General features: G+C 38.4%; 3 protein-coding genes across 6 annotated transcripts in view; 1 reads left to right on the top strand and 2 right to left on the bottom strand.

Annotated features, from left to right (window-relative positions):
- Positions 1-1,171, top strand: part of fmn2a (formin 2a) — a 54,419-nt gene extending 53,248 nt beyond the window's left edge. The window contains exon 16 of the mRNA XM_047821131.1: positions 651-1,171. Coding sequence (XP_047677087.1) covers positions 651-677 — 27 coding nt within the window. The 3' untranslated portion in view covers positions 678-1,171. The remainder of the gene's footprint in view (positions 1-650) is intronic.
- Positions 1,172-4,246: 3,075 nt separating this feature from the next.
- Positions 4,247-17,832, bottom strand: grem2a (gremlin 2, DAN family BMP antagonist a). Of its 3 annotated transcripts, none has more exons than XM_027159559.2 (3): positions 17,520-17,832; positions 13,387-13,542; positions 4,247-6,106 (listed from the first exon to the last, which is right to left on the bottom strand). In XM_027159559.2, the coding sequence occupies exon 3, from the start codon at positions 6,100-6,102 to the stop codon at positions 5,515-5,517; it is 588 nt and encodes a 195-aa protein (XP_027015360.1). In that variant the 5' UTR covers positions 6,103-6,106; positions 13,387-13,542; positions 17,520-17,832; the 3' UTR covers positions 4,247-5,514. The 3 variants fall into 3 exon arrangements, with proteins under 3 accessions (XP_027015360.1, XP_027015359.1, XP_027015361.1); XM_027159558.2 differs by having other exon boundaries at positions 4,247-6,103; positions 17,520-17,831; XM_027159560.2 differs by having other exon boundaries at positions 4,247-6,103; positions 13,387-13,539; positions 17,520-17,831.
- Positions 17,833-22,737: 4,905 nt separating this feature from the next.
- Positions 22,738-27,381, bottom strand: part of rgs7a (regulator of G protein signaling 7a) — a 61,432-nt gene continuing 56,788 nt past the window's right edge. Inside the window, exons 15-18 of one of the 2 annotated variants that reach the window (XM_027159599.2) lie at positions 26,977-27,163; positions 26,312-26,401; positions 23,628-23,667; positions 22,738-23,363 (exon numbers count right to left, since the gene is read on the bottom strand). In XM_027159599.2, the coding sequence (XP_027015400.1) occupies positions 23,647-23,667; positions 26,312-26,401; positions 26,977-27,163 (298 nt within the window). In that variant the 3' untranslated portion in view covers positions 22,738-23,363; positions 23,628-23,646. Of the gene's footprint in view, positions 23,364-23,627; positions 23,668-23,738; positions 24,070-26,311; positions 26,402-26,976; positions 27,164-27,381 lie in introns of those variants that run through there. The other variant, XM_047821909.1, reaches the window with a different exon arrangement.

Genomic DNA, 27,381 nt, shown 5'->3' with positions numbered 1-27,381 from the left:
GAGATGCAAACTCCACACACACAAGGCGGAGGCGGGAATCGAACCCCCAACCCAGGAGGTGTGAGGCAAACGTGCGTGAGTGAATGAGAGTGTGTGTGTGCCCTGTGATGGGTTGGCACTCCGTCCAGGGTGTATCCTGCCTCGATGCCCGATGACGCCCGAGATAGGCACAGGCTCCCTGTGACCCGAGAAGTTTGGATAAGCGAATGAATGAATGAATGAATGCTAATACCCAATAATCACAATGGCTGGATTATGCTAATTCACAACTCTGGTGTTGGATTTGGGTTTATATCTATCCATCCCTTTTTCTGCCTGGTGTGTAGGATTCTAACATGCCATTATTCCACATTCATCAGCATCGTTCACTGTTGACTCTTTGGCCCAGTCATTTATGAAACCATATTCTTGAACATTACAAAAGTCAACGTCTTGTTATCATTTCAGAGTAAGGGTACGCAAACTTTTGCAGTCAGATTCATCCGTGCCGATGGGAGCGAGTAAACACCGTGACTCTCCATGACCTGCTTTTGAGAAACTTGCAACAAATTATCCAAAAATGTTTTAATGATCATTAATCACAGATGCTCATCTTTTCTTCTGTTACTAAATACAAATAACGCATCAGAGTCGTTTCTGTTCTTTGACAGAAAGCCAAACTGGGGCAGAAGATCTGAAGATTTGCGGTGCTGTTAAACATTTTTTGCCCTCTTACACTCCTGATTAAACGCATGCCGAGCTAAATCATTAGCTGTTGAAATGAATCAGCACTCAAGCCAAACAGAAATGAGAAACATTGACCTGTGAATCAGAGTCTAGACATTTTATATCAACTAAAGTAGCAATGAAATATGTTTAACTGTATTATTTCTCTGAGAAAACTGAGAAAGCATGTCATGTTTCGTTTCTGCTGAAATTGTTAACTAGAAGTTTGCTATTTATGATGAACAATAAAAATATCTGGCATAGTGTTGTGTTCATAAAATAAGGTGTTTTGTTTTACTCCAGTGTTTGGGTGTCTGTTGCTAAGCTAGTAGCTTTAAAGGTGGGGCCTCCGTTGTTTGAAAGCCAATGTTGACATATAAAATCACCAAAACAAACACGCCCCTAACCCAAACGGGTCCCACCCCTGTATCGATAGCTCCGCCCACACATATACGTAACCCAGGCAACTAATGGAAAGAAATGTGTCTTTATCATGGCTGAAGTGAAGAACAATACGATTGTAGATAAACAAACAAGCAAAAATGCCACACAAGCATAATCATGTAAAGGACAAAGGCATATATTAGTTCTGTGTAACAAAGCAAAACCAACGTTACTCACCTATCGAGAAGGAAAAAAGCGCCTCGGCGTCTTAAGTAAAGTCGGCCACATATTCACAGGTCGGAGTTTCCCGAGTCGATAACTCCTGAGCTAAACGCTGTTACTACACAAAACACGGTTGTAGCTGCCTCTCTACATTACTACGATAGAAAAGAGGTGTTATTTGTGTAGTAACAGCGTTTAGCTCAGGAGTTATTGACTCGGGAAACTCCAACCTGTGAATATGTGGCCAACTTCCTGCTCCTTCAGTTCTCTCCAGCGCTGGAAAGCTGATCCTATATTAACACGTCCTACTTCTTGCCTTATCGTAAGCCTTTCTTCGCTTTCTTTTTTTGTTTTTATCCTCCATGTCAATGTTAAAACCGCTTTCTGCTAATGTCACACATGCGCACTGAAAAGTCTCTCCGCCCATATTGACAAGCCACGTCCCTTTCTGCTCATTGGCTACATGTCTGTTTTGTTTTTTGTTTATTCTTCATCCCGACTCAGTTTTCTGAACCATTTCTCAAAAATCGGAGACCCCACCTTTAACACAATATTTTTTGATGCCGTAGGCGTTTGACACGTTTATTAACAGACACTAACATCACATCGTTTGACGCTGTAGACATTCAACGCCACGAGGTGGAGTTACAGCTAGTTGTTTAGCAACAGACCCTCGATCTGAAGCTGCTAGTTATTTTTTATTTTTTCGAAGTATTGTCTTATTGTCTAAAAAAAATTTATTATAGGGACGTTAGTCTAAAACTAATCGGATGACTTCCAGGTTAGCAGTTTCTGATTGGGTGTCTGTTGCTAAGCGAGTATCTGTAACACCACATCTTTTAACACTGCAGACGTTTGACACCACGATGTGGAGTTAACAGTGTACAAGCTGTGTTCACTTCAGAGCAGGGTTTCATAACCCCGAAAGAGAAAAAGACATACTTCGTAACCTCATTTCTATCACAGAAGTGTGAACCATTCCTCACCTGGGGGTAACAGTGGAGATAAGTTTTAAGAGCAGTGTGAAAATTAGCACAGTGTGAAAAGCTCTGTTACGAACAATGGTGTTGTTTGGACCTAAATATTCAAAAAAGCATTTTTAAACAAACAAAACATCCATTACAATTGTCACTTTATCACATTAATAGAAATCCTACACCTCACTAGTCCTAAACACGATGGTGGATGTGTCGATGTCTATCATACTGGAGAAAAAAACCTTACGAATGAACGGACTATTTTTATTATATGCTGATTTCTAAGCGATAATGCATGTTATCCCACAGTGCTCTCAAATCCTCAAATCTGATTGGCCAGAAGATGTCGATTCATTTTCTATAATAGCGACGCAACAATACAGTTTCAATAGCAACTAATTCATGAAGAGAGGGGAAAAAAAAAAAACATTCAGAGCTTTTTTTTTAACGTACAATAAAACAGGAACTAACTCATTTCATGGATTTCAAGGATAAATGATATCAAGTATAATTATCATTCTTGAATACAGTACATTGTTAATACACAGTAGGCAGATCGCCATGATGTAAGAAGATTAAAACCCTTGTGATCACAATGGAAAATAATCAGCTTTAGTGTGAGAACAATATCATCACAACATCCTTACAATTTTGTACCAAATTTAGAAATGTCATATAAAACGGATTTGTCCTTCTTGTCTTTCTCAGAATGTTTCTTTGTCTTAAAAATACATAATTGTGCCTGTTGTATGTTAACATGATATAAATATCACATGCTTGGCATTTGGATAAGAAATGTTTTCTAGAAGCCTGTGAACATTTTTGATTACGCTGTATTCGTTTTATTAAATGGTTTAAATGAGGCCTGTTTTTCGTAGCTTTTTTATTTATTTATTTATTCACTGACAGTATTTCTTGAATACACAGCAGACCCGATGATTCAAAAAAGTTTGATAGTAATATTAAAACATCATTTCTGTAATTATGCCTCTAATGCTTTATTTTTTTTTTGTATTAAATACACGATTCCACACTGATTAACTGAATGATGGATGAACTACTGCTTCCCCTGAGATTCTGCAGTGTCCCATAATGCAAAAGGACTGACTGAATCAAATGCATTAGGCACTGAATCAAAGCCAGTAGGTACTGAATCAAATGCGCTAGGTACTGAATTGAATGTACTGTAGTAGGTCCCGAATGTTGTAGATATTGAATTTAATTTAGGATGTAAGATGTAATTTAATGTAGGATTGAATCTAAACACAGTAGAAACTGAATCAAATGCAGCAGGCACTGAACTGAATCCTGTAGGCATCAGATGATTAAATTTAGTAGGCACTGAATTGAATGCTGTAAGTACTAAATCAAATTTAGTGGTAACTAAATCGAATGCAGTAGGAATGGAATTAAATGCAGTTGAAACTGAATCGAATGAAGCAGGCACTGAACTGAATCCCGTAGGTATTGAATCAAATTCATTGGCACTGAATCGAATCAAATTTCGTAGGAACTGAATCAAATGCAGTATGCACTGAATTGAATCCTGTAGGTATCGGATCGAACTGAACGCAATAGGATTCAGTCACAGAGGCTAGATTGAGATGGTTTGGACATGTACAGGAAGGAGATGGTTATATTGGTAGAATGATGTTGGAGATGGAGCTAACAGGTTAAGAGGTCAAGAGGAAGGCCAAAGAGGACATATATGGATAAGGACATGAAGGTACTGTAATTGGTGTGAGAGTAGAGGATGCTGATGATAGACTTAGGTGGAAACAGATGATGTAGGTATTGAATCAAATTTTGTAAGCTCCGAATCAAATGCAGTAGGAACGTAATCAAATAGAGTTGGCACTGTCATAGTTTGCATTTTCTGTTGTCTTCTAGTCCTGTTATTGTCCTGTAGTTCATACTTAATGTAGTCAAGCAACAAACTGAGCAGAATACCGTGTCAATAAATTCAGGTTTGTTTTTACTTGTTTTTTTTACATACAGTTCTTTGTACAAAATACAATGACAGATGTATTATATAAAGATTTATGAATATATTTGTACTTTGTAGTAAATAATAACTATAATAAACTCCAAGATATATGTGTACCAGTATTGCTATTTTTTTTTCAGCAAATGTCATTTATCTATTTATTTATTTATTTATTTATTTATTTATTTATTTGAAATGTCTGATAGATCATATTGGTGCACAATATTCACATTGACAGTCAGGCCCCAGAATCAGTTCAAGGTGCCAAGTAGTGGTATAACGGACAGGGTCTTGTCCAGGCGTTTTCGGTTACACGGCTACAGTATGTCCGTCAGGACCCTGTATCGTGAAATCCATATAACATTTATTTATGGCGCCAAAGTACAGAAGTTATGTTGCTGTGACATCGGTTTGCTAAGAGCTTTGACCTTTGAGCTTTGTCTTCTGTTGGTTTGAAACGATTAGCACTAATGAACAAGGTGAGTTCACATGACCAGGAAGTGGTACGACTGGCATATCTGGGCTATTTTTTGGGGTTTATATGTATCAATAACTTGAAATCTTGAAATCCCAAAGTCAGATAATGTACTTCACCAAATTTTAGGATTCACCATGACACCAGTAAATAATCAGTGCTAAATTGTCCAACCTGCTTGTAAGGACTAAAGCTCAGGAGTTACGACTACTGAGTGGAAGGTTATATCCATGTTGAACTTTTGGATCCTTGAGCAAAAAAATATAAATCTTCTCAGCTCAGGTGTAAGTTGCTTGAGACCAAAGCATGTGCTACAATGATGTTTTTTGGTGGGCATGTGGTAGCCTATTGGTTAAGGTGTCGGGCTACCAATCGGAAGGTTGTGAGTTCGATCCCAGGTCCACCAAGCTGCCACTGTTGGGCCCCTGAGCAAGGCCTTTAACCCTCAATTGTTCAGCTGTATAAAGATGAGATAATGTAAGTCACTCTGGATAAAGGCGCCTGCCAAATGATGTAAATGTAAATGTTTTTACAAATTGATAACGCTCCATTAAGCATAATCGTTCTTACTGAGTGTAAATATTGCTTCTTCTCATCCATTCTTTAAATCCATTTCCTGACTGAATTACATCAATTTCAGTTCAAGGTATCTTTGGTGCATCTCTTCGACATGTTTTAATCTATAGCATGTCCATTCACTACAGTAACGACAGGCTCAGTTTGTTTGGTGTATCGAGAACCATTTGACACGTCCCTCCTTTTGGTCAGTGGGTGTCATTGACGCTAACCGACATGCACCTGCACTCCTTAATGCGCTGGACCTTCCGATGCCGGTACGGTGGATGTAAACTTGGACAGTGAAGCCGTACGGTTAGCGTGGAGATCCGGTGAGGTTTGCAGAAAGCGCAGGACTGGAAGGAGGCACCGTGGTTGGAATTTGCCACCCGCTTGCGGCCATGACGTCCGTTTCCGGGGGCCAGATGGCGTGGGATGTAAAAGGAATTGCACTGGCCGTAACAGAAGTGGTTTATGATGGTTTGGCTCACGCATCCTTCCAGGCTAACAGTCTGCCTCAGCGGTTGGGTCTTGCACCAGTCGCTCTTTAGGTACTTTCTCTCAGTCACCACCAGTGCCTCCTGACTCGACAGCAGCATTTCCTGTTTGCCTTTGTGCCGTTTGGACGGAGGTTGCTCAGGCAGAGACGAGAGCGTGATGGAGGATGAAGACAGCAGCTCATTGCCTTTGAGCTTGTAAGGGGACGGGATGGAGCCTCTTGGACGGAGCTTCTTGGTTTCCATGGATGCACAGAGGGTGCAGGCCAGAATGGCAGGTAAGGCCAGTTTCCAGAACATTCTACTTTGAAACAGAGAAAAAAAAAGCCATAAGAACCTCAGAGAAGCTCTTTTGATACTTTCAAAGCATGAACTAGTCACTGAGTCATTTTCTTAGAATTCAATAAAACATTTTATTACTCGTTTTTTAATCTCCTAATGGAATAACACACTCATGCTTCTCTGAATGTCTGATAAACTACACAACAACAAAAGCTTCTCTTTCAGCGCTAATCTCCTCCATATCCCACAAATAATCCTTAACGTATTGTGGTGAAGTGGCTTTTTGCTTCGATGCACCAAACATGTGGAACACATCGCCAATTAGGATTCATCAGACTCCATTTATCAGCAAGTAAAAAACAAACTTCACCATTTAAACCAGATCGTCGTTGTTTTCTCCATCATTCTGATTGGTCCAAAGGTGAGAATTCATTTTCTATCTCAGCAGAGAAAGATGTTAAATAATAATAATTATTGTAAATAATTAAATATTCATTCATTCATTTTCTACCGCTTTATCCGAACTACCTCGGGTCACGGGGAGCCTGTGCCTATCTCAGGCGTCATCGGGCATCAAGGCAGGACCCATCACAGGGCACACACACACTCTCATTCACTCACGCAATCACACACTACAGACAATTTTCCAGAGATGCCAATCAACCTACCATGCATGTCTTTGGACCGGGGGAGGAAACCAGAGTACCCGGAGGAAACCCCCGAGGCACGGGGAGAACATGCAAACTCCGCACACACAAGGCGGAGGTGGGAATCGAACCCCGACCCTGGAGGTGTGAGGCGAATGTGCTACCCACTACGCCACCGTGCCCCCCTTAATTAAATATTGTAAATTAAAAAAAAAAAAATGATTGTAATTCAACAAAGATAAGAGTGTTTTCCTCACCACAGTTGCCTCTAGCTGCTCAATATGGAAAAATAAAATAAATAAAACCAAAAAAAAAAAAAGGGATAAAGGGATAAATTATAAAATTAGAATATTAGAAAATGTCATTTTTATTCTGAATATTTATATTCTTTTAAAACTGCTTTGGGGGAAAAAATGTCTATTGTTAAATTCACAATTCGATAATAAAAATGAATGGAAATTGAATAGAATAATTGAATAGAATAATATAGAATAAAGCTTTGGTAGAAGATACAGCAACTTCATCACACCACACATTGGTTGATTTGTTTTTTTCACATTCGACTGCCTTTTGTTTCTTTTCTTTTTTCTTTTTTTTTACTTAACCCAAAAGATGATATAATAATTATGTATATATTAAAATTATTTAATTTCGTTCTTGTTGCTGGACAAGATAATCATCATGGTTATTATTTATGCTTCCTGTAGCATTAGCATTTTTTTTAAAAAATTTTTTATGTACCTGCCCATAAATATGAATTATTCTGTATGAAATCGAAATAGACGGGTATAAATCAGGCACGATCCCTTTATTAAACCCCATGAGGGCAGCATGCTTTCATCCATCATAAAATGGCTCTGGGTGAAATCTTCCTGTCCTGAATCACATCAGCATCCGATAGTTTAAGTCTCATGTGTGAGCCGGTGGCAGATTAATCAGCTGCGTCTCCGTTCCACCGTTCTACGGCTCAGTCGGCATTACTGCTGTTTACTCCCTCAGAGTTCCCTGTGCCAATAAACATGAGCACCCATCAAAGCCAAGCAGCCTCGGAACCGTGAGATCAGCAGGAAGTGGGCTTTTCTGTCTGTGGCGTGAAAGGGAAAAATAATTAGAGCTTTGCTTACACCAGCGTCGAAATACGCCACGGACGCATAAACAGTCTGAGAGAGAGAGAGAGAGAGAGAGAGAGAGAGAGAGAGAGAGAGAGAGAGAGCGCACCATATGAAGGGATTTAGAGCCGGACGTGGGAAGTTTAGCAGTGACTCCTTATACACACTAACCACAGCGAGACACTGGGGGTCTTTTATAGACTTTTTATAGGTTAATTAGCTCTTGTGCATGGTTTTATCAAGTCATTATACAACTGTATGGAACTCCTTCAGAGAAAGTCATTCAGATTGAAGTCAAACTGTTCAGTACGTGGAGTAAAGACTGGAAATGATCAAAGATATTATGTACAGTTATGGGGGAAAATACTAATAATATAAAGAAAATTATGAAGAAGAAGAAGAAGAAGAAGAAGAAGAAGAAGAAGAAGAAGAAGAAGAAGAAAGATCTAGCATCGATTTAGAAAAATGCTTCCTCTGATATTTTAATATCAGGTTAACTTATTGTATTAATGTCCTGTCTGTCTGTCTATCTCTCTGTCTATCTGTCTGTCTGTCTGTTTGTCTGTCTGTCTGTCTGTCTGTCTGTTTCTCAGTCTATCTATCTATCGATCTGTCTATCTGTCTGTCTATCTGTCTGTCTGTCTGTCTGTTTGTCTGTCTGTCTGTCTGTCTGTCTGTCTGTCTGTTTCTCAGTCTATCTATCTATCGATCTGTCTGTCTGTCTGTCTATCTGTCTGTCAGTCTGTCTGTTTATCTGTCTGTCTGTCTGTCTGTATATCTGTCTGTCTATCTATCTGTATATCTGTCTGTCTGTCTGTCTGTCTGTCTATCTATCTATCTATCTATCTATCTATCTATCTATCTATCTATCTATCTATCTATCTATCTATCTATCTATCTGTCTGTCTGTCTGTCTGTCTGTCTGTCTATCTATCTGTCTGTCTGTCTGTCTGTCTGTCTGTCTATCTATCTATCTATCTATCTATCTATCTATCACATGGTATATGACTGATACATAAACATGGTGGTTGTGCTATTATTGGAAAATATTCAACCTCATGACATCACCTCAAGACCCTGACATGGAATACCACTACTGTAGCTCCAGTCTTAGGTAGCCTTATGGTAAGGTGTTGAACTGATTAGGAGGTTGCGAGTTTGAATCCCAAGTCCACCAAGGGCCATTACCGGGCCCCTGATCAAGACTCTTAACCCTCAATGGCTTAGATGTATAAAATGCAATAATAATGTAATATAGTGTAAGTTATAAGGGCATCTACCACATGCTGTTAGTGTACTCAGGGGCATGATGTCATGTGGGTCACATGTCATTTTGGGATGTGGTTAAGGTAAGGTGTTGGAGGACAGATTGCAAGGTCATGAGTTTGAATCCCAGGTACAACAAGCTGCCCCTGAGCAAGGCCCTTAAACCGCAAATGCTCATTTGAATAAAATAAGGTAAAGAAATCTAAATCACGCTGAGTAAAGGTTTCTGCTAAATACCGTAATTCTATTCCACATGTTGCAATCTCAGAGCTTTAAGCTTTTCAGAATCGCCACAGATTTTCCCCGGATTCGAGCCCAGACGCATCATGTGACATCATCACAACACGCGTTCACCCAAAATCCATCACAACATCATCACAGCATTCATCCAAAATCCTCTTCTGTTCACGTGTGTGGAAAAATACAGCTCTCATAGAAAGTCATTACAGATGACCTCAGTGGTAAGAGTTTATAAGACCCGGATAAGCGGTAGAAGATGGATGGATGGATGGATGGATGGATGGATGGATGGACAAAAAATATCATCTCTTTATATTTCTCATAACAGCACATGAAACGACTTCTTGTCGTTTATTTCCTTCTTAACGTTACCGTAAAAATATCATCGGTAATGTTTGTGAAGTAACGACGAACGTTATTAAATATGCTATGTTAAAAATGAGAATGAATAAATTTAACAAACATTTATCGTTTAATAAACTCTCATCTTTTTCAGAGAACAAACACAACCGTTGATTAAGGTGTTGCATCGGTTCAGGCCGGTGTGTTAATTATTTGGATTCTTTGCTTTATTATTAAAATGAATTTACTGGTGCGTTAAACGATGTTAATAATGTTAGCAATCTATAAAGTTCATTTCCGTCATTCGAGGTGCGTCTTCGTTGGCATCTTCCTATGACCTGGACTGGATCTATGTGGACATGAATCTAGAAAAAAAATGAATAGCTCGAGTCTAATAAATGAATTGTAGGTGCATTTCAGAGGTCATAGGGTCTAACGGTTAGAGTTGGAGACGGAGGCTCGTATTTGTCTAAGGCTGCAGACGTTGCTATGTGTTTGTGCATAGGGCTGTTGGAAAATTTAGAATGACTCAATAGAGTCAAAAGAAAAATCAAAGTGAACTAAGCAATCTCCTCTATTTAAACGAGCCATGATAATAAACACATGCGGTGCTAAGCACAGACCCAACGGAAATTCATTACCAGGAACCGTTTGACTTTTTACAGCTCGGAAACCACAAGCCTCAAATACCAGCATGTCCTCCACACGTGCGCACAACCCACATCTCCGAGAGCTGATACCAGCATGCGAGTTAGCACCTCCCAGCTCCTATTACTGGCATAACACATGCAGGGCGAACGTTAAAAACACTTTGAAGCAAAACCGCAAGTAAGTGGTATGAGCACTTGAGTGCTTTTCAACAAGTATGTGTACACACATGCAGGAAAATAACAAACTGAATTAGCAACCAATGGAAAAAAAAAAAAAAACATCAACAAGGGTTAGAGTTAATCCTTCCACCATGTAATTACCGCTTCTTAGGGATGTTGCTCCGACTAGTGCCGATGCCCACGTGGCCGACCGAGTCTCACGCTTATCACAAAAAATGTAAGGTTTGCTGAGGACACACACCTTACATCATCAACAGGGAAGAAGCGAGAAGCGGTTTCTAGAAAAGTGAGGGGTTTCAGGGGTACGGCTTGGTCTGAAAATGTGGCGAAGGAAGGAAGGAAGGAAGGAAGGAAGGAAAGAAAGAAAGAAAGAAAGAACAGGTAGATGAAAGAAAGAATGAACATATGAATGGGTGAATTCCAAAAGTAAACCCTTCTGTGGGTTTTAATAGCAATTCTTATATTCTGGTCATCTTTAACACCAAAAAAAAAAAGATAGCTTTATTTTAAAGTTCCAGCCACCTGAACGTAAGCAGTTCGAGTGAGACAGACATCGATGTGTAAACTTTTATAACCTTCTCTACCAACCATCGGGACTTTATTCTTGGCTCCCACTGAAGAGCTCATCTCATCTCTCATTCAACTCATCACATCTCTCATTCATTTTCTACCGCTTCTGTGCCTATCTCAGGCGTCATCGGGCATCGAGGCAGGATACACCCTGGACGGAGTGCCAACCCATCACAGGGCACACACACACACACTCTCATTCACTCACACACACACACACACACACACACACACACACACACACACTACGGACAACTTTCCAGAGATGCCAATCAACCTACCATGCATGTCTTTGGACCGGGGGAGGAAACCGGAGTACCCGGAGGAAACCCCCGAGGCACGGGGAGAACATGCAAACTCCACACACACAAGGCGGAGGTGGGAATCGAACCCCGACCCTGGAGGTGTGAGGCGAACGTGCTAACCACTAAGCCACCGTGCCCCCCACTAATAATAATAATAATAATAATAATAATAATAATAATAATAATAATAATAATAATAATAATAATAATAATAATAATACTCATCATGTGAGCGCTGAATTAAAACATTTAGCTCATATATATGAAGTTACAGAGGTGACAGCTGAAGCCAGAATGTTCTCAGATCTTCTTTACTCAGTGAGTAAAGTGTGACAGAGTGTGTAGGGTTATGGTGCATAGCTGTGGCTGAGACTGTGGGCAGACGGGGCTGCCGTATCCAGCACTGAACACACTTAATCACCATTCGTTCAGTTGTACACAGATAACCAGTCAAGCTGTGCTTGGAATCCACACACACACACACACACACACACACACACACACACACACACACACACACACACACACACACACAACATAGGGCATATTTGGCTACATACTAATGTTAAACCATTAACAACGAGACTGAATTAATTACGAGAGAATAAAATCCCAAAGCGTTGTGTTTTTAAGCCCCTGAACAGAAGCAGATCACAAATGCAGCCACTTTCAACAGATTTTCTGAAAATCTCTCCTCTGGATGATTTATGCTTATTCTCAGTTTTCCATCATGTTCTTGCCTTCGTTTGCTCTCACGCTTTCTTCATATTTCTTTCACACACTTTTGCTTTTTTTTTCACTCACTTCTAGAAAAAAGTCACTTCTGCACAAACAGGAATAAATTGTTTTTTTTTAAATAAAATGACAATTTCAACTTTCTCTAATTTATGTATCACACTAATTTGAGCAATTCTGTTAATAATTCTTAAGCTGCCTGTTTCTCTCTCTCTCTCTCTCTCTCTCTCTCTCTCTCTCTCTCTCACTCTCTCTCTCTCTCTCACTCACTCTCGTGCTCTGTCTCTCTCTCTCTCTCTCTCTTTTTCTCTCACTCTCGTGCTCTGTCTCTCTCTCACTCTCTTTCTCTCTTGCTCTCTCTCTCTCTCTTTTTCTCTCACTCTCGTACTCTGTCTCTCTCTCACTCTCTTTCTCTCACTCTCTTTCTCTTGCTCTCTTTCTCTCACTCTCTCGCTCTGTCTGTCTCTCTTTCTCTCTCTTACTCTCTCTCTTTCTCTCACTCTCTCGCTCTCTCGCTCTGTCTGTCTCTCTTTCTCTCTCTCTCTCTCACTCTCACTTTCTCTAACTCTCTCGATCTCTCTCATTCTCTCTCAATCTCTCTCTCTCTCTCTCTCTCTCTCTCTCTCTCTCTCTCGCTCTCTTCTACACACACACTTTTCGGTGGTCAAATTACAAATAAATGTCATGGGTTATGATGATTCCATATAAGGGGGTGGGGGACCGGTTTGATGCTGGAAGACACCAGAAAAAAATAACTTTTAGGTTTTATTATTTATTTCTATTTATTTTATAATAAATATATAACCCAATAATTAGAGACTTTAAATGCTAAAAAGAGATTATTAGAAAGATATTATAGATAAATATCTATCGTTAAAAGTGCTATACAAATAATCTGAATTGAATTAAATTCAAGTTAAAAGAATTACATGATAAAATACGATAAGATTCAGAGATTAAATTAATTTATTTCCTTTAAACAGCTATTACATAAAGCTAGTTATAGAACATGTTTGTTTGTTTGTTTGTTTTTAAATTCAATTCAATTCATTTTAGTGATTTTGTCATATCTGGAAATTTCTTGCTTATAAAGTGTCGATAATGTAAATAAACATCTTGGTTATAAATTATTAGAATAGAATTAAAATGAGTTGCACATTTTTATTTAAAATGTTCATTTGACTTTCATTCTAAGAAAAATGTGGACAAGTGTTTTCTTCCTTTGCGTAAATTCCTTGACATCCGTCTTGTACCGTACCTGTGAGTAGAGAGTCTCTGTCTTCAACAAGAGTCCCAGATTTGGTTGCACCAGTTCCTCCAAAAGAAAAGTCACTCAGTGGTCAAAGGTCAGTGGTCAGGTCAAAGTTGATCCATGCAGGAAGAGGAACCAGTCCAAACAGGAGAAGCAGATCTGCTATAGAGATGAGAAGATAAGTATTACCCCCCACAGAGACTCAACATCCCCCAAATACCCCTTTAGAGTAAGACGTATTGCACAAATACCTCCCAGAAATGAATCTATACTTCACAATACTACCAAAGATACCTTTTGCCCCTTCAACACACATTTGGTTCATTCAGAAAGAGAAACCTGTCCAGGCAGGTGAAGCTGATCTGCTCTATAGATGAGAAGATAAGAATTACCCCACAAAGAGATACAAGTTCCTATGAAATCAGTCCTCTTTAACTAAATGCCTGAAAGAAAATAATCTGTACTTTAAAATATTCCATAAATTATAGAATTACAGAATTTCCCCTCGACATATTTGCTCTATAGATGCGAAGACAATAATTACCCCAGAGAAACACATTAAATGCTTCCTAGGCATAAATCTGAACAGAACGATTTGCCCTTATATACATTCAGGCAGGAGAATGAAATCTGCTCCAGAGATAAAAATACCCTAACCCTAAACACACTTACCCCTTAGAGTAAGTTTTGTTCCATTACATAACACCCAAGAACAAGTCCATGCTCGTAAATCCTACTAAAGTTCTAAAGACGAATTATTACAGAGAAACGGATTTGAACTTCTATTTTTTTTCTCCAAATACCCCACGGGATGATGTCTGTCAAAATTCCCATAATGATAGATCTCTTTCTCTGAATACTCCCAGAGACAAATGTTCCTGAGAGACAAGCTTTATCTTCTGAGTTCCTAGAGACAAACATCATCCTGAAAATACTTTGTGGCTAGACCACAACATCCAAAAGTCTTCTCAACAATCTTTTCACTAAGTACCATTCCAAAATTTCCCATATAGAAGAAATGACTTCACCAACACCTGAACATTGCCTTAATATTTCCTACCAAACAGGCTTTGTTTCTTTTTTAATAAAATCTGAGATGCCACAAATCTGTTTTCTGCCCATCCCGAGGCATATAGAGATCAGCTCCAGTTGTGTTCTGGACCTTCAAAGAGAAGAGGCCAACCCAGTGAGGATCCTGAGGCCTCTAGAGATGTACCAGCTCCGGTTGTGTTCCGCTTCATGAGGATTTTGGACATTTGAAGAGATGTTGCAAACCCCCGGGTCCTCGACGAGGCAGGGAGGAGTTAGTGTTGAATATACGATGTATATAATGAACTCAGATGATGAACTATTACAGTATAATTCATGAGTTGCTCAACTCTAGTTGACTGTACAGTATATGACTGAAGAAAGGACATTATTTATAATAACACTCTCTGGTGTCACCCAAATGAGGATGGGTTCCCTTCTGAGTCTGGGTCCTGGGTCCAAGTTTTCTTCCTCATGTCATCTAAGGCCACAGTTGCCTCAGGTTTGCTCATTAAGCATGAATAAGAAAAATAAATAAATAAATAAAGTTAAATACAAGTCTGATATTAATTTAAAACTTTCAGTTTTAGATTTCCAAAGTTGTGTAATGTTGCTTTGAAACGATGTCCATCGTTAAAGGTGCTATAAAAAAAATCAATTGCACTGAATTGAACTGAACTTAAATACCCTAGCAATACCTTTTCATAGAAGTACACCACTATACACCACCTGCAAAGTACCCTATAGAAACCCTTTCCCATAAAAAACACTCATGCCTCTTTTCCACCAAAAAGACCCGGGTGCTGGTTCAGAGCTAGCGCTAGTGCTGGTTCAAAGTTGGTTCCACTGGCGAACCTTCTAAGAACCGGTTTGCCTTTCCACCGGCTAGAGAGCATCACAGCGCCGAGTGTGACGTCACTGTATACGTGTCACGTGTCCCAGCAACGTTAGCGCAGCGGCGGCAAACACAAACACAACAACAATGGCGGATGTTGCTTTACTGTTAATGCTCATGGCTTTGCGAACCTACATTGGCAGCCAAACGCGGCGAATAAAACGTGTACGTGCGGCTCCGTGTAATCTGTATAAAAGGAGGTTGTAATCGATAAAGTACATAACATTATTTTATCATTAACACAGAAAAAATTTTGCCTTAGCATGTAGCTACATACTATCATGTGTGCTGATAATGCATCATATCGTGGTAAAGTAAAAGTGTATTAAACATTAGTAAACTTAAGGTACATTATCAAATGTGCTAACAGTAGCTCCGCCCACAGCTCCTGACGCAAGCGGTTCTTAAGTCTAAACCAGCAACGTTTTGGTGCTACTTAAAAAACACTTTTCCTGGTTCGGAGCCGGTGCTTTGGTGGTCGAAACCGAAAGAACTGGTTCTAAATTAGGCTCCAAACAAGCACTCGAATTGCCTCGGTGGAAAAGGGGCAATAGAAACACTTTCTACTGTATAAAAGCACTACAGATGCAAACCTTTTGTCTAAATCTTCCTCAGTGGAAAGACCTCATCACCAAAGTCCATCACAGAGGGTACAACCTTTGTCCAATAAACACTCACAAGAGTCAGGTGTGTTTCCTAAACACCTTCCAGGAACATAAATGTAAAAACGTGTCAGACCCATTATCCAATCTTCATCCAATCCTGCTTAAAATTAGAGCTCCATTCTTAATAACAACATAAATCGAGACAGACCTTTTCCACTAAATGCCTCCCAGATACAGATTTCTCCATCTAAATACCCAATAAAGAGGCAAAGACCACCAACTTTCTCCCTGCCATCTTCTAAATACAGTCCTGTCTTCCAAATACACTAGACATAAATTATTTTCAAGAAATACCCTACTGAGGGACTCTTTCCTCCACTTACATACCCTAAAGACACATATACCCCTCTGGGGCAGACATCTTCCTCTTTATACCCCAGAGATAGACAGTATTGCCAAATATTGCTTGGAGAAACTCTAATCATTAGAGATAAGTAAGACAAACACAAATCTGCTCAGAGACAAATATTTTTAATTAAATACCCCTTTAGCACAGTCATCTGTGTCATCATACCTCCCAGGGTCGGGGGTTTTTTCTGCAAATGCGTACCTTGCAACTAGAATACTTCCTCCTTAGCTCCCCATCTTGAACTCCCATAAAAATACATCTTATACTTCTAGCTAGGGATCTGACCCCCAGAGACAGTTCCCTTGTTCTGAATTGCTTTCTTTCAAGGACAGGTTTTGTTGTGCCTGGTGACAGATTTCTCAAACCACCTCTCCTCTTTTAATGCCCCCTTGGGACAGAGATCTTTTAAATACTGTCCATGAGCAAGAGTCTTTAAATGCCCTACAGATGGACACCATGCCTCTGAAACCCTACAGAGAAACAAACACCTCATTTGAGAAAGATCACTACTGCTAAATACTCACGACTTAAGAGGACTTAATCTAAATAGGCTCCCGTCAGAGGAAGACCTCTTCATCTGTATACCCCACGAGAAAGGGCAATTAATCTAAAGACCACTTTGACAGTACTCTACCTGAGAAAACCCTTTTCCTCCAAATACCCTCTTTTGTGAAAGACTTATTAATCTATATTCTGCTGACAAAGACATTTTCCTATAAAGTCTTATAAACACCCAAACAGAAAGACATCGTCCTCTACATACCTCCTGATAAAGACCTTTTCCCTTTATGCCCCCCCATGAAAGATATCCTTTTCTAAAGTACCCTACCTGAAAAAACTGACTGAAAAAAAAATCCCAAATAAAATCCCAAACAGCCCAAAAAAAGAAACCTTTTTCTAAGTGTCTAGTCTTGCTCTACACATCCGAGATAACACCTCCAAAGAATTACCCCAACCCCCCAAAAAAGTGGTCCTACTCAAGAGTTCTTCACTTACTGTTTATACCCCCTGAGAAACATATCTCCTATCTCAATAGCCCACCCGATAAAGATGATTTCATCTAAATACCCCTGTGAGAAAGATCTGCCTCTTTTAAATATTACCTGGTGACTGAGACCTTCTTCTAAACACCATCCAAGGACAGATGTCTTCATCTAACTACCCCTTCAGAAACAAACTCAAACACACTGCAGAGACAGACCTTTTCCTGCAGTTGTCCCAGAGTTGTCCTGGATCCTGTTGCTTGATGTTTGTTGATGATCGGTTCCTTCTTGGCTCCTAAGTAATTTATGCTTCATATTAGACGGTTCCTTCTTCTCTCCCACTCATCAGATGATGTTCCTCCATCTGACTCCATCTGTCCTCCATAGCTCTGAATGAATGTCCTCTCAGAATCACTGACACATTGTGGTGAATCCTTTTAAAAGCAGGACATCAAGATGGACATCAGGCACAGAGCAGAAGCGTCTCAATTGCATGCAGTGTCTTTCTCTCTCTCTCTCTTTTGATTTGTTTCTTTCTCTCTTTCTATTTTTCTCCCCTCCTTTTCTCTAAACATATGCTGCTCCTCCCTACATACCCCCATTCCTCCCGCCCCCAGAACCCCACACCCAGTTCTGGAGTATATGTAATATATCACTATCTGGTCTGTCTTTATCTCTTTGTCTCTCTCTCTCTCTCTCTCTCTCTCTCTCTCTCTCTCTCTCTCTCTCTCTCTCTCTCTCTCTCTCTCGATATTTATCTAATTCTGTTTTACTCAGTGCCACTTCTCATCTCTCTTTTTATTCTCATATCTCCATCTTTACCTCCTTTTGTTCTATTGGTGTCCCTATATACTGTATCTCCTCTATCTTTTCTCTGTCTGTCTATCAGTGTCCTGCTCTCCATCTCCATACATTCACTTTCTATTAGTGTCCTGTACATTATTCATTTTATCACTCCATTCCTGACTCTCTCTTTCTGTGTGTCCAAGTGTCCACCTGTCTCACCTCTCTCTCTCTCTCTCTCTCTCTCTCTCTCTCTCTCTCTCTCTCTCTCTCTCTCTTACACACACACACACATTGTCTTTCCTCCATGTCCCTCTCTCTGTCTAATTTCTCTTTCTTTTTTTACTTTATATCTTCTCTCATCTTTTCTCCCAGTGTCCTTTATCTCATCCTTTTCTCAGTGTCTATTCACTATACAGTATACATTCCCATATCATCTGTATCTGTCTGTATCTGTCTTTCTCCTTTCTTCTTTCCTTTCCGTCATTTTCTCTCTCTATCTCATCCCTCTTTTCTCTCAGTGCCCTTTATTATCTCTGCTCTAATTTACTCGGTTTCTCTTTTCTTTTTCTCTCAGAGACAAACTCTAATCTTTCTTTTTTTAGACTCCATCTTTATCTCCTTTCCCTGTTTCATCTCTCTGTATCCCTCTCTCATTCTCTTTGTGTCTCTATTACATTATCAGTTTATTTTCTCTCCTTTTTTTCACCTCTGTCTCCTAGCTTTCACACTCTTCTCTCTTTCTGTCCGTCTCAATCTATTCCTTTACTCACTGTCTGTCTCTATCTCTTTTTTTCTCTCTCTCAGTGTCCTCCTCAATTTATTTCTATTAATCTCTTATTCTGATTTCTATCTCTTCTCCCTTTTTATCTGATCTTTCTCTCAGTGTCTCTCTCTATCTATTTTCTTTCTTTCATTGTCCTGCTTGACCTATTTTCTTTTCCTCAGTATCCCTCTCTATCATTTTTCTTTCTCTGTGTCCCTCTCTATCGTTTTTCTTTCTTTCATTGACCCTCTTGATCTCTTTTCTTTTCCTCACTGTCCATCTTTTTTTTCTTGGTCTCTCTTTCTATCTCTTCTCTTTCTGATTGAATTAAGTAATTCTTTTCTCTCTGATTTCAGTAATTTTTTACATATTTTTTTCTTTCTTTCTTTCTTTCTTTCTTTCTTTCTTTCTTTCTTTCTTTCTTTCTTTTTTCTTTCACACACACACACACACACACACACGCATGCACGCACACACACGCACACAAGCACACACACACACACACACACACGCATGCACGCACGCACACACACACACACACACACACACACACACACGCACACACACACACACATACACACACGCACACACACGCACACATACACACACACACCCACACACACGCATGCACGCACGCACACACACACACACACACACACACACACACATACACACACGCACACCCACACACACACACACACACACGTGCACATACACACATGCACACACACACGCGCACATACACAAACACACACACAAACGCGCACACACACACACACACATACACACACACACACACACGTGCACACACACACGCACATACACACACACACACACACACACACACGTGCACACACACACACACACACACATTTTTCTGTGACATTATTGTGGCATGTCAGCTCCGAGTTAAACATTCAGTTGCTACTTGTAAAATATGAAATACACGTTGCGGTTTTCTGCACATCTGTGATATTCTGCACAATAACAAACGAGTTTAAACATTAAAACACTTCTTTGTATTTCTCTATTGTTCAGACCAGGCCTGTTGTTGTTTAGAGCTTAAAGTTCTCATGAATCATTCAGTTGAGAAATCTCCTCTGGATGATTTATGCTTATTCTCAATTTTCCATCACGGACTTGCCATTGTTTGCTCTCACGCTTTCTTCATTTTTTTTTCACACTCTTTTGCTTTTTTTTTCACTCACTTCTAAATAAAAAAAAATAAATAATAAAAAAATGTCACTTCTGCACAAACAGGAATAGATTTGTTTTTTTTTTAAATGACAATTTCAACTTTCTCTAATTTATGTATCACACTAATTTGAGCAATTCTGCTCTCTCTCTCTCTCTCTCTCTCTCTCTCTCTCTCTCTCTCTCTTTCACTTTCACACACACACACTTACAGCATTTGGCATATGACTTTATCCATAGCAACTTATATATTATAATTTAGCAATTGAGGGTTGAGGGCCTTGCTTAGGGGCCCCAGCGGTGGCAGCTTGGTGTACTGGGGATTCAAACTCACAATCTTCTGAGCTGTAGTCCAACACCTGAACCACTGAGCTACTACATCCCTATTATTCTGTCTCTGTTATAAATGATGCCTCATGCTGTTTCCTGTACAATACTGTACACACTGTGATGCTTTGCCTAGAAATATCAATTGTTTATGTTCGGTAAAATGTCTTCAGATGAACTCTGACCCAAAATCATTCGTTTATTCAGTTTCTACCGCTTATCCGAACTATTCTCAGGTCACGGGGAGCCTGTGCCTATCTCAGGCGTCCCAAAATCATTGATGCTAAAATCTTTTAGAAGTAATCATCTCGGCTTGAGTGACCTTAAAGTCATTTAAACAGAACTGTCGCCATCTAGTGATGAAGAATGTGTAGATAATTGTTTTTATCCTTATAATAAATCAAATAAATTACAAATGAGACCAAATATGTTCTAGGATTCTAAGTGATAGGAATTTGCTGCAATAAGCTACATGTATGTGTGTGTGTATGGTTTGTAAGTACACATGTACATTCATGCTGTTGACTAATCAGCCAATCATGTGGAAGCAGTACATACAGTGCATACATTCATGCAGAAACAGGCCGAAAGCTTCATTTATTTAATGCTTGACATCAAAAGCATGTGAACCTTCATTGTAGCATCGTTGGTGGTGCCAGTTGGGATGGTTTGGGTATTTCAGAAACAAATCTCTAGGTCTCTAGGTTTTACACAAGTCTCTAGGTTTTACACAATAACTGCATGAATGTGCTGGTATACAGGTGTTGAGAATAAAGTGTGTGGTTGAGTGTACTTGTGTGTGTATGTATGTGTATGTGTGTGTATGTGTGTATATATGTATGTATGTATGTATGTATGTATGTGTGTATGTATGTATGTGTGTATGTATGTATGTGTGTATGTATGTGTGTATGTATGTATGTATGTGTGTATGTATGTATGTATGTATGTATGTGTGTATGTATGTATGTGTGTATGTATGTATGTGTGTATGTATGTGTGTATGTATGTGTGTATGTATGTATGTATGTATGTATGTATGTATGTATGTATGTATGTGTGTATGTATGTATGTGTGTATGTATGTATGTGTGTATGTATGTGTGTATGTATGTATGTGTGTATGTATGTATGTGTGTATGTATGTATGTGTGTATGTGTGTATGTATGTGTGTATGTATGTATGTATGTATGTATGTATGTATGTGTGTATGTATGTATGTATGTATGTATGTATGTGTGTATGTATGTATGTGTGTATGTGTGTATGTATGTGTGTATGTATGTATGTATGTATGTATGTATGTATGTATGTATGTGTGTATGTATGTATGTGTGTATGTATGTGTGTATGTATGTATGTATGTATGTATGTATGTATGTATGTATGTATGCATGCATCATCACTCTCCTTCATGGTCAAATAGCCCTTACACAGCCTGGAGGTGTGTTTGGGGTCATGTACGTATATAATTCCACATGTGTTAATTCATAGTTTTGATGCTTTCAGTGTGAATCTACAATTTTCATAGTCATGAAAATAAAGAAAACTCTTTGAATGAGAAGGGGTGTCCAAACTTTTGGTCTGAACTGTATATATGTATGTATGTATGTATGTATGTATGTATGTATGTATGTATGTATGTATGTATGTATGTATGTTGGTTTGTGTGTGTATGCATGTGTGTATGTGAATGTGTGTGTATGTATTTATGTCTGTATGTATGTACTGTATGTGTGTGTGTATATGTACTGTACGTACAGTGAGTATGTGTGTATGCATATGTGTGTGTGTGTGTGTGTGTGTGTGTGTCTGTGTGTGTGTGTATGTTTGCATATCTATGTATCTGTGTATCTATGTATGTTTGCCAGTGTGTGTGTGTGTGTGTGTGTGTGTGTGTGTGTGTGTGTGTGTGTTTGTCTATAAATGTATTGAGGTACAATAACCATATTGCTCACTAGGAACACCTGCACTTTCGTTGTCTTCTAATCAGCCAAACATGTGGAATTAGAACATTAAGACACAAATCAGAGATCACATTCTGCTGTTTGTCGTTAACTGAAGCTCTAAATCTGTACTGAGTGGATACATGTGTGTGTGTGTGTGTGTGTGTGTGTGTGTGTGTGTGTGTGTGTGTGTGTGTGTGTGTGTGTATATATATGTATGTATAGATGACTGTAAATATATACGAATGTAATCATAAGTGTAAGTTCTGGACACTTTAAATTAACTGAAATTAAAATCAGTCACTACAGCACTTTCAGATAAACCACTGGTTTTAATACATTTCTCAAGTCAAAGTGTCATTAAATATGGTATAAAAATAAACACAGGAGTGAAGTGGACAAAAGGAAGCGACCAGACGTTGAACACGGCCGGCCAACATCTGCTGCTGCACGACCATTTAATTGTGACAGGCGAAATTTCTACATATTTGTTTAATTGTGCAATAAAAATTAATGCCTATAAGATGGAAGGTGATCACGATGACATCGACTCTGCGTCTCCAAACGCTTGGACTAGAAGCAGCTAAACAAGTGTACAAAGTGTTCTTGTGTTTTTTTTGTTTGTTTGTTTGTTTGTTTTTTATTTAAAGGTTTGGCTTTACATGTTTTAATAGGTCGTCATATTTATTTATTTATTTATTTATTTATTTATTTATTTACTTGTTATTATTAATTTTTTGCATCTGACATCATTTTCATACTTTACATGTGGACAAAGAAATGAAGACAACTTGGACTTATTCAAGGAATTCTTCCTTCCTGGAAGGCCAAGGCCTGTTTTGTTTGCCCCTAGTTTGAGGCAGTTAATAGTCTCAAAGCAAGTTAAGAGTGGTGTAAAAACAGTCCGTTGAACATGCGCGTGATTGGCTAACAACTCAATGTCCGCACCAATCAAACAGCAGGGATGAAGGGGTAGAGTCCTCGTCCCAGGTCGGTTCGCCGAGGCTCAAACGGCAGGCAGTCTTTTAGACGCCAGAAATTTCCCCTAGAGAGAAACACAATAGGAAAACATGAGGGAGAGAAATCTACAGAATGAGAGTTGAATCGGATGAACAGATCATGTGCTATCGTGGCGGGGTTTTTTTTTGGTGAGGAATGAAACACTGTGGTAAGTGGTGTTGAAAAATAATCGACTTTGTGGTGGTAACAGTGTTCCTGCTACACACTGGGCAACTGGGCAACATCACACCACCACAACCTTAAGTGGGTTATTCCTTTTATAGGGATGATAGGAAATGATTTACTTTACCTGGAAGCATTGCTGTCCTTCAAAACAAGTTCTTACTTTTCTGTAGACAAGGAAAGAGAGAGAGAGAGAGAGAGAGAGAGAGAGAGAGAGAGAGAGAGAGAGAGAGAGAGAGAGAGAGAGAGAGAGAGAGAGAGAGAGAGAGTAATTAAGAACTCATTTTGGTCTCTGCGGTTCCTTCAGCAGGGAAAATGTCCAACATGCAGAGAAATCAGACACACATTTTCAGGAGAGGGTAGGAACCGAGACGACAATAGCTCTCTCATTACAAGATGAATGTGACATCAGAGATGTTTAGGGGCAAGGTCAGCAGATACGGGTCACCAATCCGGGAGCAGGTTGAACATTACTGGTTAGCTGAGCGGTTGTTTGAAGGAGCACGCCAACTTACCACATTACGAGCAAATTTTTCAAATGAGGTTCTGCGGTCCTGAACGTTCCCAGACTTCAATTAGCATAAATCAAAAGATAGACAGAGTAAAGACAAGAAACAGAAGTGTGTGTGTGTGTGTGTTTTACTTTACCAGGACATTTGGCTAGTAGCGAGGTTGTTAAATTGTTGTGGATTAGCTGTGATATGGTTTTTACTGTACATACAGTATGTAACGTTGTCACAGTATAGCTAGCTGAATTGATGGGTGGTTGTAGATTAGAGATAATATCCTGGATAAACATTTGTGAACCGGCTGTACTGTAGTATAGTGGATAAACGGGTGTCGGCTAGTTCTAGTAAAGAATAGTAGTTCAGTTGTAGTATAGTGAATACACGATTGTAGGTTAGTGTATTATATTGTGTATAATATTGTGTATAATATTGTGTATTATGTATAAACAAATGAGTGAATACTTTGTGGGTTGGTGAATAAACGGTTGATGATTATTTCTAGTATAGCTAATAAAGTGTTTTAGTATTGTGGATAAACAGATATATATAGTGGACATACTGTACGGTTACTGACTAGTTCTAGTTTAGTCAATACAGGGTTAGTTTAGTTAGTTGCGGGTAGTAGTATATAGCGCACAAATGGTTGTACGTTAGTGATATTGTCATATTATTATGTTGTAGTTTAATCAATAAACAGTTTCAAATGTAGTTTGTTGTAGAAAAACAATCAATTTTTGGTGTAGTTTCGGTGAAGTTTTGTGTAGTGGTATCATCGACTGACGGTTTTATTATTGTAGATTAATCAACAGTTTTAGTGTAGTTTCTCTGAATATGATTAACCGTTCTGTTTTTGTGTAGTTTTGGTGTAGTTTATTGAAGTTGTAGTAAAATCAATCAACAGTTTTTTGCTGTAGTTTTTTTATAGAAGTATCATCGACAGACGATTTTCTTATTGTAGTTTAATCAATCACGAGTTTTAGTGTAGTTTGTTGTAGTATCATGAATCAACATTTTGTGTAGTTAATTTTAGTTGTAATAAAATAATATAAATACTATGTTAATTGTAGTTGTAATAAAATAAAATAAATACTTTTCATAGTAGTATCATCGGCCAACAGTTTTGTTAATGTAGTTTAATTAATCAACAGTTTTAATGTAGTTTCTTGTAATATAATTTATTAACAGTTTTAGTGTAGTTTCCACTACGTTTATTGAAGTTGTAGTAAAATCAATCAACAGTTTTTTGCTGTAGTATGACCAGTTTTAGTGTAGTTTATTGTAGTATCATTAATCAACATTTTGTGTATTTTGTTGCAGTATCATTAATCAACATTTTGTGTAGTTTGTTGTAGTATCATTAATCAACATTTTGTGTAGTTTGTTGTAGTATCATGAATCAGCATTTGGTGTAGTTTGTTGTAGTATCATGAATCAGCATTTTGTGTAGTTTGTTGTAGTATCATTAATCACCATTATGTGTAGTTTGTTGTAGTATCATGAATTAGCATTTTGTGTAGTTTGTTGTAGTGTCATTAATTAGCATTTTGTGTAGTTTGTTGTAGTATCATGAATCAGCATTTTGTGTAGTTTGTTGTAGAGTTATGAATCGACATTTTGTGTAGTTTGTTGTAGTATCATTAATCACCATTTTGGTGTAGTTAATTGTAATAAAATGTAGTTTTTTGGTGTAGTTCTTTCATAGTAGTATCATCGACCAATAGTTTTGTTAATGTTATTGTTTAATTAATCAACAGTTTTAATGTAGTTTCTTGTAATATAATTTATTAACAGTTTTAGTGTAGTTTTCGGGTCGTTTATTGAATTTGTATAATAAATCGACATATTTTTAGTGTCGTTTATTCGTCGAAGTACCATCAAACAGATCATGTTATTAAATTGTTTTAATCAATCACCAGTTTTAACTGTAATTTGTTGCAGTATCATTGACAGACAGTTTTATTATTGTAGTTTATTCAAATAAACAGTTTTTGTTTGTTGTAGTAAAATCAATCAACGGTTTTTGGTGTCGTTCTGAAATATTAGTATCGTTGACAGCTTTAGTAGAGTGTTGTAGTATAAGCAGTAAACAGACTTGGAACAGTTATACTAATATATACTACATATGTAGTAGATTTGATAAACTGTTTTATTATAGGTTTGATATTATATTATTATCAGTTTGATATGATATTATTTTATTAATAAACACTAGCTGTAAGTTTAAGACTATAAACAGTGGTGGATTAGGAGTATAATAGTGGACTAATAGCTGTAAGTTTAAGTTGTGGATTTGTTGTCCTACCTTCTTTTTAGCCTGCAGAAGCTCCTGGTAGGCACTGGATCTGATGAAACGGCTGTATGAGTCACTTTTCATTAGCTTATAAATGTGTTCCTGAAACACACACACACACACACACACACACACACACACACACACACACACACACACACACACACACACACGTTATATCAGTTTAACCTGTGGTAATGCAGGGACTAAACTGATCAATTACAACATTTAATGTTACTCTCATGTCAGTCCTAAGTAACAGATGTTCAGTTTATACAAACCATTTTATTCATCATTACATTTATATTTAAATTCACATTTCTGTCATTTAGCAGACGCCCTTATACAGAGTGACTTACAACTGTTTCAACTTACAACTATTTCAACTTATACAACTGAGCTATTGAGGGTTAAGGGCCTTGCTCAGGAGCCCAGCAGCGGCATCACCTTAACCACTAAGCTAACACATCCCACACATTTAAATCTTATTGTAATAATTTTTTTTTTTACATGCAATATTTTTATTGCTTTTATTGATAAAGAGATTGATAAAGTTTGTTCTAAGCATACAAGCTAATTATTCTAACAAAGTCTTTTCAGATAAATAATCTTGGAGCAGGATCAATGAAATAAACTAGACTTCTGAGCGTCCCAGTAAGACACTATGCTCCATGCACCTGTGCGTCCTCAAAAGCGTAGCGCCCGGGGTCCTTTACGTTCTGTGTGGTTTTGCCATAGCTCTTGGAATCAACATTGATGGCACTGGGAGCTCCGGAAGCCAGAAACTCCTGCCAAATCTCCTGCACTCGAGACGGCACCTCCCTAATGGGTCTCTTCTTCAGCTCCTGCACAGCCAACCAGAACCTGAAAGAAAGATGCAAAGAAAAGATGTAAGATGAGGAAAAGCATGCAATTTAGGTCTTTTTTTTTTTCTTTTTTTTTTCCTTCAGACTCTACACAAAGGTGTTAATTAGCTCTGGCTCTGTAGGTAACATTGGGATATTTTTTAATTGGAAGCACAAATTTATTTATTTATTTATTTATACATTCTTGTTGTTGTTGTTTTTTTCTAAATATTCTAG

The sequence above is a fragment of the Tachysurus fulvidraco genome, chromosome 12 (genome assembly GCF_022655615.1).
Source record: "Tachysurus fulvidraco isolate hzauxx_2018 chromosome 12, HZAU_PFXX_2.0, whole genome shotgun sequence".
In the NCBI taxonomy this organism is placed as follows: Eukaryota; Metazoa; Chordata; class Actinopteri; order Siluriformes; family Bagridae; genus Tachysurus; species Tachysurus fulvidraco.
The sequence above is the reverse complement of the archived record's forward strand: the minus strand, read 5'-3'. Positions and strand labels throughout refer to the sequence as shown.